This window comes from Crocodylus siamensis, chromosome 10 (assembly GCF_052110815.1).
Source record: "Crocodylus siamensis isolate JL-2025a chromosome 10, ASM5211081v1, whole genome shotgun sequence".
NCBI lineage: Eukaryota > Metazoa > Chordata > Crocodylia > Crocodylidae > Crocodylus > Crocodylus siamensis.
Genome location: NC_143404.1, coordinates 45,518,209 through 45,536,451, shown reverse-complemented (window position 1 = coordinate 45,536,451; position 18,243 = coordinate 45,518,209). Strand labels below are relative to the sequence as shown.

At 44.9% G+C, this 18,243-nt stretch overlaps 1 protein-coding gene across 4 annotated transcripts in view; it reads right to left on the bottom strand.

Annotated features, from left to right (window-relative positions):
- TOX2 (TOX high mobility group box family member 2) overlaps nucleotides 1-18,243 on the bottom strand; it is a 384,827-nt gene that overhangs the window by 37,749 nt on the left and 328,835 nt on the right. For all 4 annotated transcript variants that reach the window (XM_090020466.1, XM_090020462.1, XM_090020464.1 and 1 more), the window contains one exon: nucleotides 16,119-16,346. In XM_090020466.1, the coding sequence (XP_089876592.1) occupies nucleotides 16,119-16,346 (228 nt within the window). The remainder of the gene's footprint in view (nucleotides 1-16,118; nucleotides 16,347-18,243) is intronic.

Here is an 18,243-nt window from a genome sequence, read left to right as displayed (position 1 = left end):
GTTACCACTTCTGAAGATACCTACAAACAACTATGCTAAGTGACCTGCTGTGTTCTGGATGATAAACAGTCAGTATCATGAATGTTAACACAGTCGTTTGTAAACTTGTTTAGAAACAGTAACCTTTCATAGCATAGGCCTAACTTCCTGGGTGAAATCCTGGCACAACTAATGTCAGTGGCAGAACCCCCATTGATTTGAACTGGGCAAGGAATTGACCCATTAACTTTAGTAGGAATCATGTGGCTAAAACACCGCTTTTCATTTTGAAAATGCAGGTCTTAAATGTGAATAGCAGGTCCTACAAGAACTACTCCAAAACCCGCTATGCAAATGGAGCTTTGAAGCAATATTTATGACCTTTTAAAATTTTAATTTAAATATTGACAGAACCATGTTACTTTCTAATTAAATCACATTTCTTCCTGGGGATTTTAATTTCAAAGTCATTTATCAGATTTAAAGATCCTCAAAATATTTTGCATGTTTTCTGTTATAACCTGCCATGCCTGCTGATTTCTTTTTCTTATTCAAAGCAGGAGGACTCATTAGTCATTAAGGGAGTGGGTGGGTGGTGAGGGGGGAAGCAAATATGGTTACTGATTATGAAAAAAATCAGAGCTGTAAGAAGCATATGTTGGAGTTGTAATCTTGACACCTCTGTGTCTCAGCAAAGCAGCTAGTAATTGTACCATAATGAAATGTTCTTGTTTGATAACCAGTTAATTAGTAGAGACAATTATTCCAAACCCTGCTGACGCCCACGGAACTGCTCTGTAGCACACACACACAATGACAGGAATAGCTGTTATCAGTAACCTTTGAATCCCAGCCTGGCTGCCTGAAAAGAAACAGTTTCCTGTTCCAGCAGAGGTATGAAAAAGAACCAAAACTCTAAGAAAAGGAAGGAAGGAAGGAAGGAGACTTTTTAGACCTGTGTTATAAAAATATTGCAAAAAAAGGTAAAAGTGCAAGTGTGTGGCCCTCCCAAGGGCCAAGCATGAAACACTTGTCCATAACAAAAATAATAAGAACTCTTGGTACAGGTGATATCTTTTATTAGACCAAATAGATTTTTTGGGGGAAATAAATAAACACACACACACACACACACACACATATATATACATACACATATATACACACACATATATACATATACATACATATATATACACACATATATACATATATATATACACACACACACACATATATTGCAAGCTTTCAGGCACAAGAACAAGCACCCTTCATTGGGCATAGGAGAAAATATTGTAAAATGATTTTACCACACCTTTCACCCTCCTATGAAATATGAACTTTCATTTCTACCTAAGATAACTTTTACAATCTTTTCTCCTATGCCTGATGAAGGGTGCTTGTGCCTGAAAGCTTGCAATTAAATAATTTGTTTTTGCAAAAATCTAGTTGGTTTAATAAAAGATATCACTTTTACCATGAGTTCTGATTCCTTTTGCCTCTAGAGCAATATGGCTACAACCTGGATATCTGCCAGTAACAAAAACATTCATATCACCTGAGACTGAAACCCACTTTCCCTCATCGATCTTCACGGGGTTATACTTTTAGGAATAGCTGTCCATTTTCCATTTTGCAGAGTGCCCTGTTGGTGGCTCAGCACAAGGCAAAATGGTCCACATGATGTTGCAAGGTGAAATGCCCAAACTCAAATGACCCTTACCAAGAAACCAAAGTTAAAGGATGTTGTTGGAGCTGGCCTTTGTGAGGCCAGCTCTTGGCTGAAGTGAAAGTTGCCCACCCCACAGATGCACTTGCTGCTCTGGAGAACCATCTTCCCATGTGATGAGCCCTCCTCAACAGTAGCTGACTAGACAGATCCACCCATTGCTGCCTATTTCTCTAGATAGGGACAGGGATGAGGGTGGTGGGTCTGGTACCCTGCTGTCCCTCCTCAGGCCCAACTGGAACCATGGTGGGATCGTACTTCATAGTTCTGTCTGGGAAGGCACTGTACACATGGGCAGTCAAAGTACGTCATGCCCAGGTCTTCACTGCCCCCCTTGACATGACTTGGAGGAGGTGCCTAGTGACAGCAACACTAGAGCAAGACCACTTGGCCTGGACCACCCTGTACAAGCTATTCATTACCAAGGGAACTGGTGACCACCAGTGGTGACTGCTGCACAGGACCCTGGCCACAGATACCTTTGTCAACTAGTGAGCTGCTGCTGGGAAGGGTTAATCATGTATGAAGGTGGTCCTTCAGAGCAGCAAGTGCATCTGGGGTGGAGGGGCAGCTTTTACTTCAGCCAAAAGGCACATTAGTCAAAAACTAGCCTCGCAGGGGCCGACTCCAACAATACCATTTAACTCTTAACTATTAAAACTCAGTGATGTCAGTGACCTCCCATTCTTGGAAGGATAAAGTGAAGGAGACTCTTCTATGCCTTCCTGGACACTCCCCTCCTCCCTCCCCCCGCCCCCCCCCGCCACATCTGCAGCAATTCAGCTTCCCTCAGCACTCTGTTTGGTGTGCTGGACTTGGGACTTCTCTGAGGCTATGTACATTCTCTCTATCCTGTATTAGGTGGCTGAGGGGAAGGAAGGAAGGAAAATCTTTTACACCTAGGAGTTTGGCTTCATTTTACCACAACTACCACCAAGCCTGATTGTTTTTGCCTAGTCAGTCTAGGTCTCTCTTTCTGAAAGTCACCTTTAAAAAAAATCAAATATGTTACTTTTCAAAAAGGAGCATTTGTGCAATCCAGTGAACTCCAAATCTCAAATATGTAATAAAAATGGCTGGATTTAATTTGAAGATTAATTTGGGGATAATACTCTTCAACATCTTCATTAATAATTTGGATTCAGACATCAGGTGTGGACTAGCAAAGTTCTCAGACAACACTAAAATATGGGGGAAAGTGGTCACACTGGGAGTCACACAGGCTGGGGATATAGACCGACCTACAGGATACTCTTGCAAGGTGGGCCAACCAAAACCTGATGGCATTCAATGTAGAGAAGTGCAGGGTGTTCCACCTTTAGAAGAAAAGTCAGCATCATACTTATAGGCTCGGCAGCACTTCGCTTGCTAGCACCATGACCGAAAGAGACTTGGGGGTCTTGACTGACCACAAGATGAACATGAACCACCAATGCAATGTCATGGCTGGAAAGCAAACCAAACACTGGCTGCATCCACCACTGCATCTCAAGCAAGACCAGGGATGTCATGCTCCTGCTCTATTTGGTCTTGGTGAGGCTGCAGCTGGAGTACTGTGTCCAGTTTTGGGCCCCCATTTCAGAAGGGATGTGGATAATCTTGAGAGAGTTCAAAGGAAAGCTACCCATATGATCAAAGGGCAAGAGAGCAAGCCTTACGAGGAAAGGCTGAGGGACATGGAACTCTTCAACCTGGAGAAGAGAAGGCTCAGGGGGGACTTGGTGGAGGCCTATAACTATATAAGGGGGGGTACATCAGGACCTGGGAGAACAGTTGTTCACCAGGGCCCCTCAAGGGATAAAATGGTCTAAAAGCCACAAACTCCTGGAAGGCTGGTTTAGACTGGACATAAGGAAAAATTTCTTTGCAGTCCAAGTGTCCAGGGTATGAAATAGACTCGCTCTGGTGTTGCAAGCACCAACTCTGGATTAATTCAAAAGGTGTTTGGATGTCTATTTTGCTGGGATCATTTGACCCCAGCAGACTTCCTGCCTATGGAAGGGGGGCTGGACTTGATGATTTCACGAAGTCCCTTCCAGCCCCTAATGTCTATGAAGTAGCTGAAGCATCTGGTTGAAGAAGCAGATGTATTGGATTGGATGGGTAATCTATTATATTCTCCTGAGTAATTTTGTCCTTGGGTGATTTATCCATTTATCTGCTTCTTGGCCTCTTGAAGGCTCAGATCAAGTGTAAACTCTGATCAATTCCCATGCACTGGGAGCATTACGTATGCATTTTGCCAGGAATACCACATGCAGCTGCTCGGCATAGTGACTGTCTTCCTTTCTAGGTGTAAAACAGCCATAGTGAGATATAGTTAACTTAGTCATTTGTGCAATCCAATTAATCCCAAATCACAAAAAATGTAATAAAATTGGCTGGATTTAATTTGATTTTGCATTGAAACTCTGACAAATGGTGAGTTCCATAACAGGAAACCCTACATTAGTCCAGGTCCACTTGTAGAGCTTGCTCTTGATGATCCTGGTATGAATTCCAAACTTTTAGTGAGATACCAAACCTAAAATGCTCCTATGTTCCCAGGTTCCATAATGAAATTCATATAAATCTAAGTTATTTATCTAGAGGATGATCTAATATTTTCTGGTCTTTTCCTTCTCTGATGTGTCCCTATCACTTGGTCCCTAAAAGACAGCCATTTGGATTTTATTCCCCAGAACCAGACATGACCTTTAGGAATATCAAGAAGAGAATGCAGTTAGGGAAGAAAAAGGCTAAGAGAATGTGAGAGCAAAGAAACTATCCTTACTTATTCCTATACATAACAAAGCAGGCTGTCACCTGTGAAAGTTTATGCCAAATTTACTTTCTGGAACAGCAACACCTGCCCAATGGCAAATAAATGGCTACAGCATTGATGCTGCAGTCTATATAATCATTAGTAAACTAAATGACAAGGGATTAACCCTCTGTATGCTGTCAGAGGTACCGGCCAAAGGGTGGCATCTCATTTCAATTTGTAGAAATGCCACATATAATAAACACTATTGATCAGCCAGCTATATGACAGTATTACATTTTGTCTGCCTGGGAGACTTGCACTTGGCTACTCTCTCTGGTTAGACAGACTGGATACATTATTTTGTAATCCTAGCTGAAAGGTACAGCCACATAATATTCACGGATCATTCTTCACTGGTGCAGAGATAGTGAACAGGTTCTTTGACTACTGTGCATACTTCTAAATTCAAGACAAAACTGGGACAGATTGGCCGATACATTTGTGGTACCCAATGTAAAATGGTCAATCTTGGCAGTGGGAGTCGATACTGCAATAATTAGTCTCTAAGGTACCACCGTGCCTTACCATCTGTCTTAACTTAGGTAAGGTTTCAATGTTGATGAGAACATTTCTAGATTTATCAACCTAATATCACTTCTCAGCTTCTGGACATTCAGATATTGTTACCTGCCAACTGCCAACTATAGGTCAGTTAGTCTCACCTTGGTCCTTGGGAAGACCTTTGAAAAAATTATCAAGTAACACATCTGCAGGGGCCTAGCATGGGAGATAATGCTCAGGGGCAACCAACACGGGTTGATTGCGGGCAGATCCTGCCTAACTAACTTTGTTTCCTTTTATGACCAGGTCACAAAGTCCTTGGATGCAGGTGTTGAGGTGGATGTCGCTGAGGTGGACTTCAAGAAGTCAATTGACACTGTTTTTCACCCCATTCTCATAAAAAAACTAGGTGACTGTGGCTTTGATGCCTACACAGTCAGATGGGTTGCAAATTGGCTTGATGGTGGAACCCAGAGAGTGGTGGTGGATGTGTCATTTTCGACCTGGATGTGGGCAGTGGAGTTCCCCAGGGCTCGATTCTCGGGCCTGTGCTATTCAACATCTTTATCAGTGACTTGGAGGTGGGCGTGGAAAGCACACTGTCCAAATTTGCTGATGACACAAAGATGTGGGGAGAAGTGGGCACACTGGAGTGAGGGACAGAATCTAACTAGATCTAGACAGGTTACAAAGGTGGATGGATGAGAATAGAATGGAATTCAATGCAGACAAGTGCAAGGTGCTGCATCTAGGGAGAAGGAACCTGCAACATACCTATTGGCTGGGCAACACCCTTGTCAACAACACGGTGGCTGAAAGGGATGTTGGAGTCATTGTTGACTCTGGGATGGATATGAGCTACCAATGCAAGGAAGCAGCCAGTAAGGCTAACCACACCTTGTCGTGCATCTACAGATGCATCACAAGCAGGCCCAGGGAGCTGATCCTTCCCCTCTATGTGGTGCTGGTCAGGCCACAGTTGGAGTACTGCATCTAGTTCTTGAGAGGGTCCAGAGGAGGGCTTTTGAGAGGGTTCAGAGAAGGGCCACTCTCATGGTCAGGGGGCAGCAGGCCAGGCCCTACAAAGACAGACTAAAGCACCTGAATCTATTAAGGCTCCAAAAGAGAAGACTGAGAGGGGATCTGGTGGCCGTCTCTAAACTCACCGGGGGACCAGTGGAAAATATAGGTGAGGCTCTTTTTCCCCGGGCACCACCTGGGATAACAAGGAATAATGGCCACAAATTGATTGAGAGCAGGTTCAGGTTTGATCTCAGGAGACATTACTTAATGGTTAGGGCTGCCAGGCTCTGAAATGGGCTCCCAAGGGAGGTGGTGCTCTCCCCTACCTTAGGGGTCTTCAAGAGGAGGTTGGATAGATATCTGGCTGGGGAATTATGATCCCAGCACTTGTTCCTGCCCAGGGCAGGGGGTTGGACTTGATGATCTGATCAGGTCCCTTCCAACCCTAGAAACTATGAAGCTATGCTGTCAGGTAGAGACTACTTATACAAAGCTGAGGAACAGGAGAAAGTGATGATCGTCTGGGATCTTCTGCCCTTATTCCTCATGTTGAATATGAACAAAATAGCACCAAAAGAAGGCTAAATCTAGCCTGAGTTTATGCCTGATACCTCACTGCCCTGAGCAGAGTTGCACTGGGAGTGAGGAAGGGTAGAATGTGAGCTACAGTTTTAATCTGGCAGTGCCTCTGAGAAAACTCCACATTTCATGTTAATGTAGCTCACTCTGTCTGCCACAGCCATGACAGGAATACCTGGCTCTTGCCTCAGAGAATGAAAGGTGACATACAGAGGTGAAGCAGATTATCCTGGAGTCCTCCTAGTGAACAGGTGGTATAAGACAAGCACCACTGGACCTGGGGAAGATTAAAGCCAAGTAACATAATTGGGGAGGCTTGACCCATGGAAAAGGAAAGGAAGATAATTCAGTCAATCAACAGGCTGAGCTATCAGAAGATGGGTGGTAGGGCTGGGATCCTTCTCACTCAAGAAAAGGAATGAAAAGGAATGAAAATATCAAACATATATCACATGAAACAGGAGGAGCGGGCAGGGACTGGAGACAGCTAATTTTCAGTGTTAGACTACAGTGGCTGGCAAGGGAATCATAGTATCCACCTTGTATTAAAAAATTAAACCAAGGCAAAGTGGCTTCATCCTTGTTGGAGATAGGTGCCATCAAAGAACTATGAGGCTTGTTTGTGAGACCATATCAAAAGCCTTACTAAAGCCAAGGTATACCACATCCACTGATCTTCCCACATCCACAGAGCCAGTCATCTCATTATAGAAGGCAATCAGGTTGATCATGCATGACTTGCTTTGGTGAATCCATGCTGACTCTTCTCAGGAGAGTGCCCTAACCCCTCGGTATTGGAGGTAAAACATGGGTGTTTGGTCTTCCTTCTCCAGTGCTGTCTAACACCTGCTAGTCATGGGTTTGAGCTGCCTATATTTTAAGGCCTTAAATAACTGCACATGTTCACAATAGCCACACATACATGTTTAGTCAATGCCTAGTTGTGCAATGCACACAGTGGACTCCGCCTGTGCATATAATGTGCGTATACACTTACATGTCCACAGTGCTGGGACATGATTCATGCTCAGGTAGATTATGCTAATTAGATTGGAATTTACCAATTCTGTTTAGATAGGGGGCAAGAATACTAGGGCGTGGACAGACTCCTAGTCCATGTTTCAGGTTTAAAGTTAAAGTCCATTAGAACAGGGGTTTTCAACCTTTTAAAATAAGTGTACCCTCAGTGGCCAGATGCAGAGCTGGGGGTGTGGAACACGGACAGACGTGGAGCAGAGTGGGGGAGGTGCTATGTGGCTGGATGCAGAGCAGTGGCAGTGTAGGGTGGTGGGTGGTGGTGGCAGCAGCCACATGCGAGCTCCCCCTCCCTGCATCCGGCCGGCTGGGTGCTCGTTCTCCCTTTCCACCCTCAGAGGTGGCGCTGCGTGGTGGTAAGTGGCAGTGCTCTGTCACTGCCTGCCTGCACGTACCCCCTAGGGCCTTCCCAAGTACCCCTGACAACCCCTGCATTAGAGCCACTGTACCACAGCAGCAGTGAACAGATGGAACAGTTATGTTGTTTCAGATAACATGAGCTCTCCAGCAGCAAGTCTTCTCTTAAAAACAAGTGTTATGTCTGTCTGTGAACTGTCTGTTCTAAGGCACCATCTTCTCTGCTGAATTAACAGAGCTCATTTCAAGCTAGTTTTTGAACCTGCTACAGTTAGTGTCAAATCAGCCTACTTGTTTAAACCTCTGTGTTTAACATTATGAACACTAGTATATATCCATTAAATGAAAAAAAAATTACATTGAGGCAAACATTGTGTGAACCTAATACAGGGAGCTGGGAGCTAAAGGAGGATTATTACAGACAGGTACCCTATTCAATGATAATAGATGAATTAGCATTTCTGTTTTTTAGTAATATATATGCTATCTCTACAGGAACAGCTGCTAAACTATTTGAAAAGTTCAAAGAGTGTGTATTTATTTTTTTTAGTGTCACATTCTTCAGATTCCTGTGTAAGCTGCTTAGGAAGGACCATGCCAGCTGTTGAAAAATGAAGATTATAATTTCTTGCAAATGCAGTGTTGGAGATATTTAAAGTTGCCATTGTTGTTGTTCTTATTATTACTATTGCTAGCATGTGGCAAGTACAATGTTGGAAGGGGTTAAGGTGGGGAAGGAAACTGTGCAACTTGCTGAACAGGTGTCCTTGAGTATTACTCAAGGACAGGGAGATTACTAATCCTGTATTCCATAGCATGATCAAATCACCAAGCAACAGATATAAATAAAAAGGCAGGAAATGAGGAATTTAGATACAAGTGTGTCAGAGGGAAAATGAAGATTCATTGTGAAGAGGCTGGGAAGAAAAGAATGAATAGTATGACAAAGGCACAAGTGATAAGCCAGAAAAAGGAAAGAGAGAAAAAAAAGGGGAAAAAACCTTTTATGAAATACATGCCTCTGACAGCAGCATCCAAATCAAAGATGTTCCTAGATTATATGTTTTCTTGCATAATGCATTCTGCTTCCTATTCTGTGTTTGATTTTCAGCTACTGCATGGAGGAAAAACATATTTCAAAGAGGATGTGAGCAACCTTTATTTTGCTTATTTTATCAGCAGGAGAAAGCAAATTTACTCTCTGGGAGCAGCAACACCTGCTCAATGGCAAATAAACGGCTACGACATTGATGTTGCAGACTATAAAATCATTAGTAAATCAAATGACAGGATTAACCCATTGTATGCTGTCAGAGGTACTTGTCAAAGGGTGGAGTCTCATTTCAGTTGTAGAAATGCCACATATAATAAACACTATTGATCAGCCAGCTATACGACAGTATTAGATTCTGTCTGCCTGAGAGACTGGCACTTGGCTACTCTCTCTGGTTAGACAGACTGGATACATTATTTTGTAATCCTAGCTGAAAGGTACAGGCATATAATATTCATGGACCATTCTTCACTGGTGCAGAGATAGTGAATTGGTTAATTGACTACTGTGCATACTTTTAAATTAAAGACAAAACTGAGGCAGATTGGCCAATACGTTTGTGGTACCCAATGCAAAATGGTCAGCCTTGGCAGGGGGAGTTGATACTGCAATAGCCATAGTCCAACATTAATGGACTTATCAGCCAACATGCTTTAAACCTGTTCCCTTGCTGCTCCCCTCCTGTCCTCATTCTGAGCATTCTCAGGAAGTATTTCCACCAAGCCAGGTAGGAAATAAGAAATATTATTGTAAGAGGAACTCATATCTTCTCTGCACCTTACTTCCCCCATCTATTAAAGGAATATATAAGAATCATTATGTATCTGCTTACCAAGAAGTGTTTGAGTAAATATATTGTTTGATTCATGCTTTGAGATCATGAAGTACTAAACAATGGCGCAGTAACATTCCATACTGCTCTGTGCCAGCAGTGCAGTTATTTTTAGCTGCTATATCACCATAGCAATGCGTTATACTGAGGGAGAGATTTGCTATGGAGATATAGTGGCAGTGTCACAGTTTTTGCAACATACCTTCATGTGTAGAAATGCCCTTTATGTTCTGACTCTGTGGTTCATAAACTTCTGAGACCCAAGGCACCCCTTGTTAGACTCAAGATACCCCTGGGAAAATGCCAGCTCTCAGCTTTCACTCATTTCTTGACTGGGAAAATAATACAGTGAGTCTTTCATTGCAAAGAACTCAGAAAAATGAAAATGCTTTTGACACCATGAATTGTGTGGCCGTCCATGGCACACTTAAAACTATCTCTTAGCACCTGAGCGTTTTGGCATCATGGCTGAGAATCTTTACTTTAAACATTAGTCAGTATTTGCATATATTAAAGAAGTTTGCTTCTATACCATAATTTTTTTATCTGCCTTAGCATTGGCTGGGAATACTAGCACCATGGCCAGGAGAAAGAAAGCTAAATATGGACTAAAGCCATAACCCAGCCTTGCCCTTCAAGAGTTAACATGTCCCAGCTAACAAACTACCAGTTTCAGTCTCTGTGTCAGAGTAAATACTGTCCCCACTGCCAAGGCTAGAGGTGAAAAAGGTAACTGTGTCTAGGAGAAATGTGTACAGATGGAGACAAAACTAGGAAGTTAATATTTAAGTATTCAGACAAGGAACAAATGACCTAATTATATCAATTAGATAGAGAAATTGAGACATTTAAAAGCACATGTAAAGAAACAGCAAGCACTGCTCCTATTTTGTAAAAGAATATAAGGGAGAATTAGCAGTGAAAATAAATAGTTGAGTTTGATCTGTTTTGTTATTCAGAGCTCAGTACCCTTGCTAAGTTTGCACCTTGATAAGTCAGGGGTCATACCAGTGTTTCCATTATGCAAACCAAATCTTCAAGCTCACTGAGATGAAACTAGGTCATCTGTCTATAGAATGTTCTTAATATTTTAACAAGATTAAGAAAAGAGTTAGTTTGGGTTGTAGTTATATGGCAGGAATAAAGGCAGAGCAAATGTCTGTTTCAGAAGCCTAAGCTGGGTTTCTTCTGTGCTTCTGTTATTGAGAAGTGCCTTGACTTTGTATAGTGAGTTGTGCAAATACCTGGCCACAAAGATGAGAGTGAAGCAGGTGTAGGCTGGATGAACCAGTGTTACATAGATCCTCCTGTTCTCCCCTGCCATGGGATGCTGCACAGATTCCTAGCCACTAGGCAAGAGGAACTTTTGCAATGTTGTGCCATCACTGATCATTGGTCTGATAATCCTTTCCCTTGGCCTCCTGTGTTATGGCATTTAACAAGTGACCGTAGCCTATTAAATTCCATAAAGTGTCCCAAATAGCACGATGTCACAGGATGATTTACTCTGAGATTCAGTCATGAGGTAGAGAGGAAAGAAAAGTTTTAACTGAATATTTAGAAATAGAAGTTCAGGAGATGAGAGGGAAAGAGAGATTTCCAGAGGGAAGGTACAGCCTAAGCAGATAGCCCAAGCAGCCCAAGCAGAAGGGAAAAAGTGGGAGGGAAGGAAAGGTGCAGCTCAAGCAGCCTAAACAGATAGCATGGAAGAGGAGGACAGAGAGGAATCCAGGCTAGAAAAGTGTTCTGTGGGCTATATTCTTTTTCTGGCTAAACTTTTGCAAGTCAGGAGTAACTCAGTGGAATTCCTTCTCTCCTACATCCTTGCACCTCAGATCAAATCAGAGGCCAGCAGGTGGGACGCTGATGGGTAGGAGGTCATAGAACTGCAGTTATCGTAAAGCTATATGGATCTGAAATTTGCAAATGCCATTCTGAATTTCTTTTATGGGGAAGTAGGGCAAGGTGACAGTCATGATAAGAACAATACAATTTCTGGTCCCAGAGATCATCTTTAGAAAACACAGGAACTGCCAGACCTGACCAGACAAATGTATCCACATCAGTGTGTCCAGTATTTCACCTCCAACAGTAACTAGACATAGATGAATCAGAAGAAGTTCTCCTTGCAATAGACATTTGTGGGAAGATCAGCCAAAGTAAGTTTCTTTCTGACTCCATTATTGGGAATTGGCTCATATCCTGAAGCAAGATGGGTTTATACCTTCCAAAATGAGGAAGTGTTTGTTTTTAAAAATTACCATAGTAGTGTGCCCCTAGATGTTCTTTTAATCCATCTAAATGTCCAGTACTTTCCTGACTGCTGCTAAGCTTTCAGTTTTAAAGTTATCTTGTGGCAAAGAGGACCCCTCTACACATGCGGGTAAAGACGTGATGGGATCTAATGCGCGATGAACACAATCGTGCCTCCTGCCATGCCACACATGCATGTTAGGAGGTGGGATTGTGTGATCGTGCTGCTGGAACCCTCAGTCAGTAGCTGCTGGGACTGAGGGTCCTCTCAGTTGTGGGACTCTAGCCCCAGTTGGGCATGGTGCACCCATGCAGCTGGGAACCCTGTCAGCTGAAATACATTATGGGACCCTGCTACATAAGCAAATTAAAGCTCAATAGCAGGGCTGTATGAAACCGCATTGTTCTGTTTTGACTTCTGTTTTGACATTTTGGTGGACTAGTGTTTCATTTTGAGTTTCGTTTCATTCTGAAATCACTGTTCTGTTTCGTTTTGTCGAAATTTTTTCGCTGTTTTGATGCTGTTTTGCCCATAGGATATAATGGGGAATCATAAAATGAAGCAGGCAGGCAGATCGGGGGTTTGCCCGCACCCCTGGGAGGGCTGCGGGGGCTGTACCAGAGTCCCCCTGGGGGTGCATGCCCCTGATCTGACTGCCAGATGACAGACTGGCACTGGCGGCATCCCACACCCAGTACCAGGAAGATCAGTGCTGCAGCTGGCCCCAGGCGGCAGCACGCAGCTCCTGTCATCCTGTGCATAGATCATGGTCATGCATGCCCGGGAGGACTCCAGAACACCCCCACAGCCCTTCCACGTAGGCCCCCAATCTGCACATGGGATGACAGGAGCTGGATGCTGCTGCCTGGGACGGTGGCAGCACCCATATTCCTGGCACCGGTCCCAGCTGGCAGCACCTGGCTCCTCTCATTTGTTAGGCAGATTGGGGGCTCACCCGCACCCATGGGAGGGCTACGGAGGCTGTGCCAGAGTCCTCCTGGGGGGGTGTTCCCCCGATCTGCGTGCCAGATAACAGACCAGTGTTGGGCGCAGCCCACATCCAGCACCAGGAAGATCGGTGCTGCCGCTGGCCCCAGGCAGCAGCACGTGGGTCCTGTCATCCTGCGCACAGATAGGGGGCACGCCCTCCTGGGTGGACCCTGGCAGAGCCCCCACAGCCCTCCCAGGGGTGCAGGCAAGCCCCTGATCTGCCTGCCGGATGAGAGAAGCCAGGTGCTGCTGGCTGGGACTGGCACTGAAGCCAGTAAGCCTGGCTTCGAGTTCCCTTGTTTCATTTTGAAGCTGTTTCAAAGGCCTTTGTTTCATTTCCATTTCACTGTTTCAAGCTCGAAATGCATCAAAGCAGCTCCAAAATGAAATGCTGGGTGAAATTTCACACAGGCCTACTTGATAGCAACCAGCTATAAAGTTAGTACACCTTTTCAAGACGTAACTTTATAGCTTGTTGAAGAGCTTTTTATGGCATGATAGGTACTTTGCACATCTAGCTGGTCTAAAGGTAAGTGTACAGTTAATCAGTTATGTTTGTGATACCTGCAACATGTCGAGGCAGCTTGAGTTTCTGAAATAAATCATGTGCCTTGTAATTAAGTAGGAACATAGCTTCCTAGACTCACCAGACTTCAGAGAGCAGCATTTTAGAAAGACAAGATTCATAGTCAAGATTATGGCAGGATTAAATACTTAGTCAGATGCAAGTTCAAGGTTAGGTCAAACCCAGCAATGTTCAGGAGATGTTGTTGATCATGAGAGACAGTTAAGATGTGTGAGGATAAAGAACCCAACATCAAATCAAATAGATCCCAGGATGTTTAGTTGTGAAAGCAAAGTAGAAGTGACTTTTAAGCAACGGCCAAATCAGAGATCTGGAAAAGGGCAGTTTTTACTTTGGGGGAGAACTTCCGTCTTTGGATGTTTTGGGAATAGGAAGCTATAGCATAGCAGCAGAGAGAGAAATGAGGCAACAAAGGGATCACTGGTGTTAGAAAGTAATTTGCAAGAGTACATTCAATAAAACACCTGTTAAACCCATTGTAAATAATAACCAAAGTATTGACTCAACTTCAACACAACTTGTCACACTACTTGTAGTCTTACCAAATCTTGTGGGACTCTTTGCATCAGAAGCATTCAGTGATGGGGACGAGGGTTGCACCACTGAGCTACATCAAAAGAGCCTGTCTTTTCTACTAAAAGAGCCTGTGAATATTGATATATTATATTTTGATATTTGCACGTGTTAATGATTTCCTTCAGAACTATAGAGAACAAAATACATCAGGGGATGACAAGTAGGAATGGTATGAAAAAGAGTATGGAAGTATCTGGCAGCCTTATAGACACTACTCATATGCAGTCAAACGTCCTTGCAGTTCAGCAAAATGGCTTTTACCCCCATTTTATATATATATATTTTATATCTGACACAAAGCAAAATGAGACGTAAAACTACTCCCCAGCATAAGCGTCAGTTCTACATTAGTTTTGTTCTATCTGCTGCACCTTTCCTAAAAGTTACTGCTCAGAATCCTTTCAGCAAGTTCTCAGTGACAGGTGGATCAGGCCCTAAGTTGTTGGCCAGTGTTTAAAGCAAGAGTCCACGCTTTGAGGTAGAATTGTGAATTTCTGTAAATGTGAGCTATGTAACACACAGGAGAATACCAGATCACTTTTTGACTGATAATGAGAAACCCCAACCAGACTGGAGCTCTACCCGACTGGAAGGGGCAGGGTTTACGCAGTATATAAGCCTAGGTCCTGAGCCAAGTCAGGCAGTCTGGCCCAGTAACCTTCACAGCGATAGCTTGTCTGGAAGGCTGCGGAGGATACCTGGCTCACTTCTGTGCTGCCCTGGGGGCTACCTGTAAGAGGTTGGTGACTTACAGAAGAATAAACGTAAGGGAAAGCCTTACTGCAAGACCATGAACTACTATTGATGTGTGTACTTAGAACAGGCTAAATTTATGTTATAGTCAGTGCGCTTATTCCTTTGTTACAGTTTAAACTGGTGGTTGGGACTATCGGGGGTTGGCAGAGATCCCAATAGTGCCTGAGGGCATGCAGATGTCCCAAGCCTGCCAGGCACTAGGTTCCCAGGACATGGTGTGACCTTTAGCTCAAAAACAGGTTGCAGCCAAGAGAAAGAGGGTAGCTTAGCTCAGGCGGAAGCCAAGCAGAGCCAGGGGACCCAGGCACACAGACTCAAAATAGGTTCAGCACCCAGAGCAGGGTGGAAACAGGGCCCAGCCTGAGTCAAAACAGGCTCATTGCCCAAAGCAGGGCTGAAACGGCTCATTGCCCAAACCAGTACTGAAACATGGCCAGGGGGTCCAGGCAGAGCTGAAGCAGGCTCACCACTTGGGTAGAATGGAGATAGGGCTAGGGATGTCCACGACTACAATAATCAAGGCAAGAGCTGGTGCCCCAAGGCCAGGTCCAGCACAGTAGGACTGGGCTAGAAGGCCCAGCTATACAAATGGGTGAAGGCCAAGAAGGCTGAGGCCCTGACAAGGGAGTGATGGTACAGTAACATACAGTAACATTGCTGCATGGGAAGATGGAGGCCATGAATAGCCCTTAAGGGTACAAGTGCCCTGTGGGGTATCAACAAGTCAGGCAGGCTCACTAAGCTCAAGAGGGGCACAACTGAGACCAGTGGGGAAAAGGAGAGACCTGTTGACTGCCAGGAGGACTGGGGCTTGCTCTACGACCCTTAGGTAGCCTCCTTTTTGATCATCCAAAGAATACATCAAGGTGTAGGAGGTGAGCAAGAAGGGGCGGATAACCTAAAGCTGGAGCAGGACAGGGGTTATGTGATCACCAGAAGGTGTCACAGGCACCCCTAGAACCTGAACCTTACTACACCTTGCTTCAGGTAGCCCTCTATATTGTTTTAACAGGGAAAAAAATCCAGTTCAACAGCTTCAATAAATCAGGTCAGAAACTCACTTGCTTTTGTTCTTCTCCCAAACTGTCCCACATTGATGCAACAATTTTTGATACATCTCCAAAGGTAGCATTGGGGTTTTGCCCTTTGATAGCTGCTTGTGTGTCTCTGAAAAACAGGGCATAAGCTGACACAGGTTTCTGTGGCTCATTTGGGTCCTTCTTTTTCTTCTTCTTTTGGCTTTTGGGCTTTTTGCCCAGGTCTGCTGATGGTCTCTTCTCTCCAGTAACCTGTAAAACCAAGAGCTACCTGTTAATGATATGTTCACTTCCACTGAGGTTAAAGATTCTAGTAAAATTTGTATGGGGAAAACAATGAGGCAGGAAGGCAATACAAGAAGAATTCTTACCACAGACACACAATAGCATAACTGGGGTAAAACAAGTAGGCACCAGTCCTAGGTCCTGACTTAGAGGGGGCACTGGTATGGCCACCTCCCCCAAACATTTTTTGCCACAGCAGGCACAGCATAGCCACAGGAGCTGGGCAGGTACAGCTCCATGCCCAAAAATATATCCTGTGGGGTAAATGGGTGCAATGACCCATAAGAGGCAGAGCCCTGCCGCAGGGGATGTGGGTTGAACAGAACATCAGAAGCGGTTCCCTGGGGAGCCCATGCTGCTGCCTATGCTTCAACAGCAGCAGCCTGAGCCCATGCTACTATGGCAGCAGCAGTAGCAACTGCCACTCAAAGGAGGTGAACCCTGGCAAATAAGACTCCTCTCCCTCTCCTCTCCTTCCTTCCACCCCCAACTCTCCACTTGTCAGCATAATTCACACCCATCATAGTTTTATAGTTGGTAGGGTCGGAAGGGACCTGAGCAGATCATCTAGTCCAACCCCCTGCCATGGCAGGAAAGAGTACTGGGGTCAAACGACCCAGGCAAGGTGTTCATCTAGCCTCCTCTTAAAAGACCCCCAGGGTAGGAGCCAGCACCACTTCTCTTGGAAGTTGGTTCCAGATCCTAGCCGCCCTGACCGTGAAGTAGCGCCTCCTGATGTCTAGTCTGAACCTACCCTCTGCCAACTTGTGACCATTATTTCTAGTCACTCCTGGGAGTGCTCGGGGGAACAGGGACTCCCCCAGTGCCTGCTGGTCCCCTCTGACTAGTTTGTAAACAGTCACTAGATCCCCCTCAGCCTTCTCTTGTGGAGGCTGAACAGGTTCAGGTCCCTTAGCCTCTCCTCGTAGGGCCTGCCCTGCTGCCCCCAATCATGCGAGTGGCCCTCCTCTGGACCCTCTCCATGTTGTCCACATCCCTCTTGAAGTGCGGCACCCAGAACTGGATGCAGTACTCCCAACTGTGGCCTGACCAGTGTCGCATAGAGGGGGAGGATCACCTCCTTGGACCTGCTCGAGATGCATCTGTGGATGCATGACAAGGTATGGTTGGCCTTCCTGACTGTTGGCCCATGTTCATTTTGGCATCAATAATGATACCAAGATCCTTTTCTGCCTCTGCACTGATGAGAAGGGAGTTCCCCAGCCTGTAGGTATGGTGCTGATTCTTCCTCCCCAGGTGCAGTACCTTCAACTTGTCAGTGTTGAAACCCATCCTGTTCTCATCTGCCCACCCCGGTAACCTGTCTAGGTCTGACTGCAGCCTATTCCTCCCTTCTAGCATGCCCACTTCCTCCCACATCTTAGTGTTGTCTGCGAATTTGAACAGGGTGCTGTTTACCCTCCTTGTCCAAGTCACTGAAGAAGATGTTAAACAGTGCGGGCTGAAGACCAAGCCCTGCCCACATCCCTCCAGGTCAAAAATGACCCATCCACCACCACTCTCTGGGTGTGGCCTTCCAGCCAGTTAGTGAGTCATTTGACTGTGTAGGTGTCGACACCATAGTCCCGAGGTACTGAAAGACTGCAGACAAAGGATCACACCTGCTGATACCCTCTGAATCCATTCTTGCTTCTATACAAATGCCTTGTAATTCAAAGGAGTGAGGGGCAAATCTAACTGCTTACGGCCAGGCCTACTGAATTCTTCCTTCTCACTGCCTCCCTACCCTTCCAAGGCATCTTATTCCATGCCTATGGCATCTACTGCTATTCGAGACCTGCCTCCCACAGAGCTCTGTCCTGTTACTGCTGTCCTGCACTGTGGCTTTCCATGTGTATTCTCC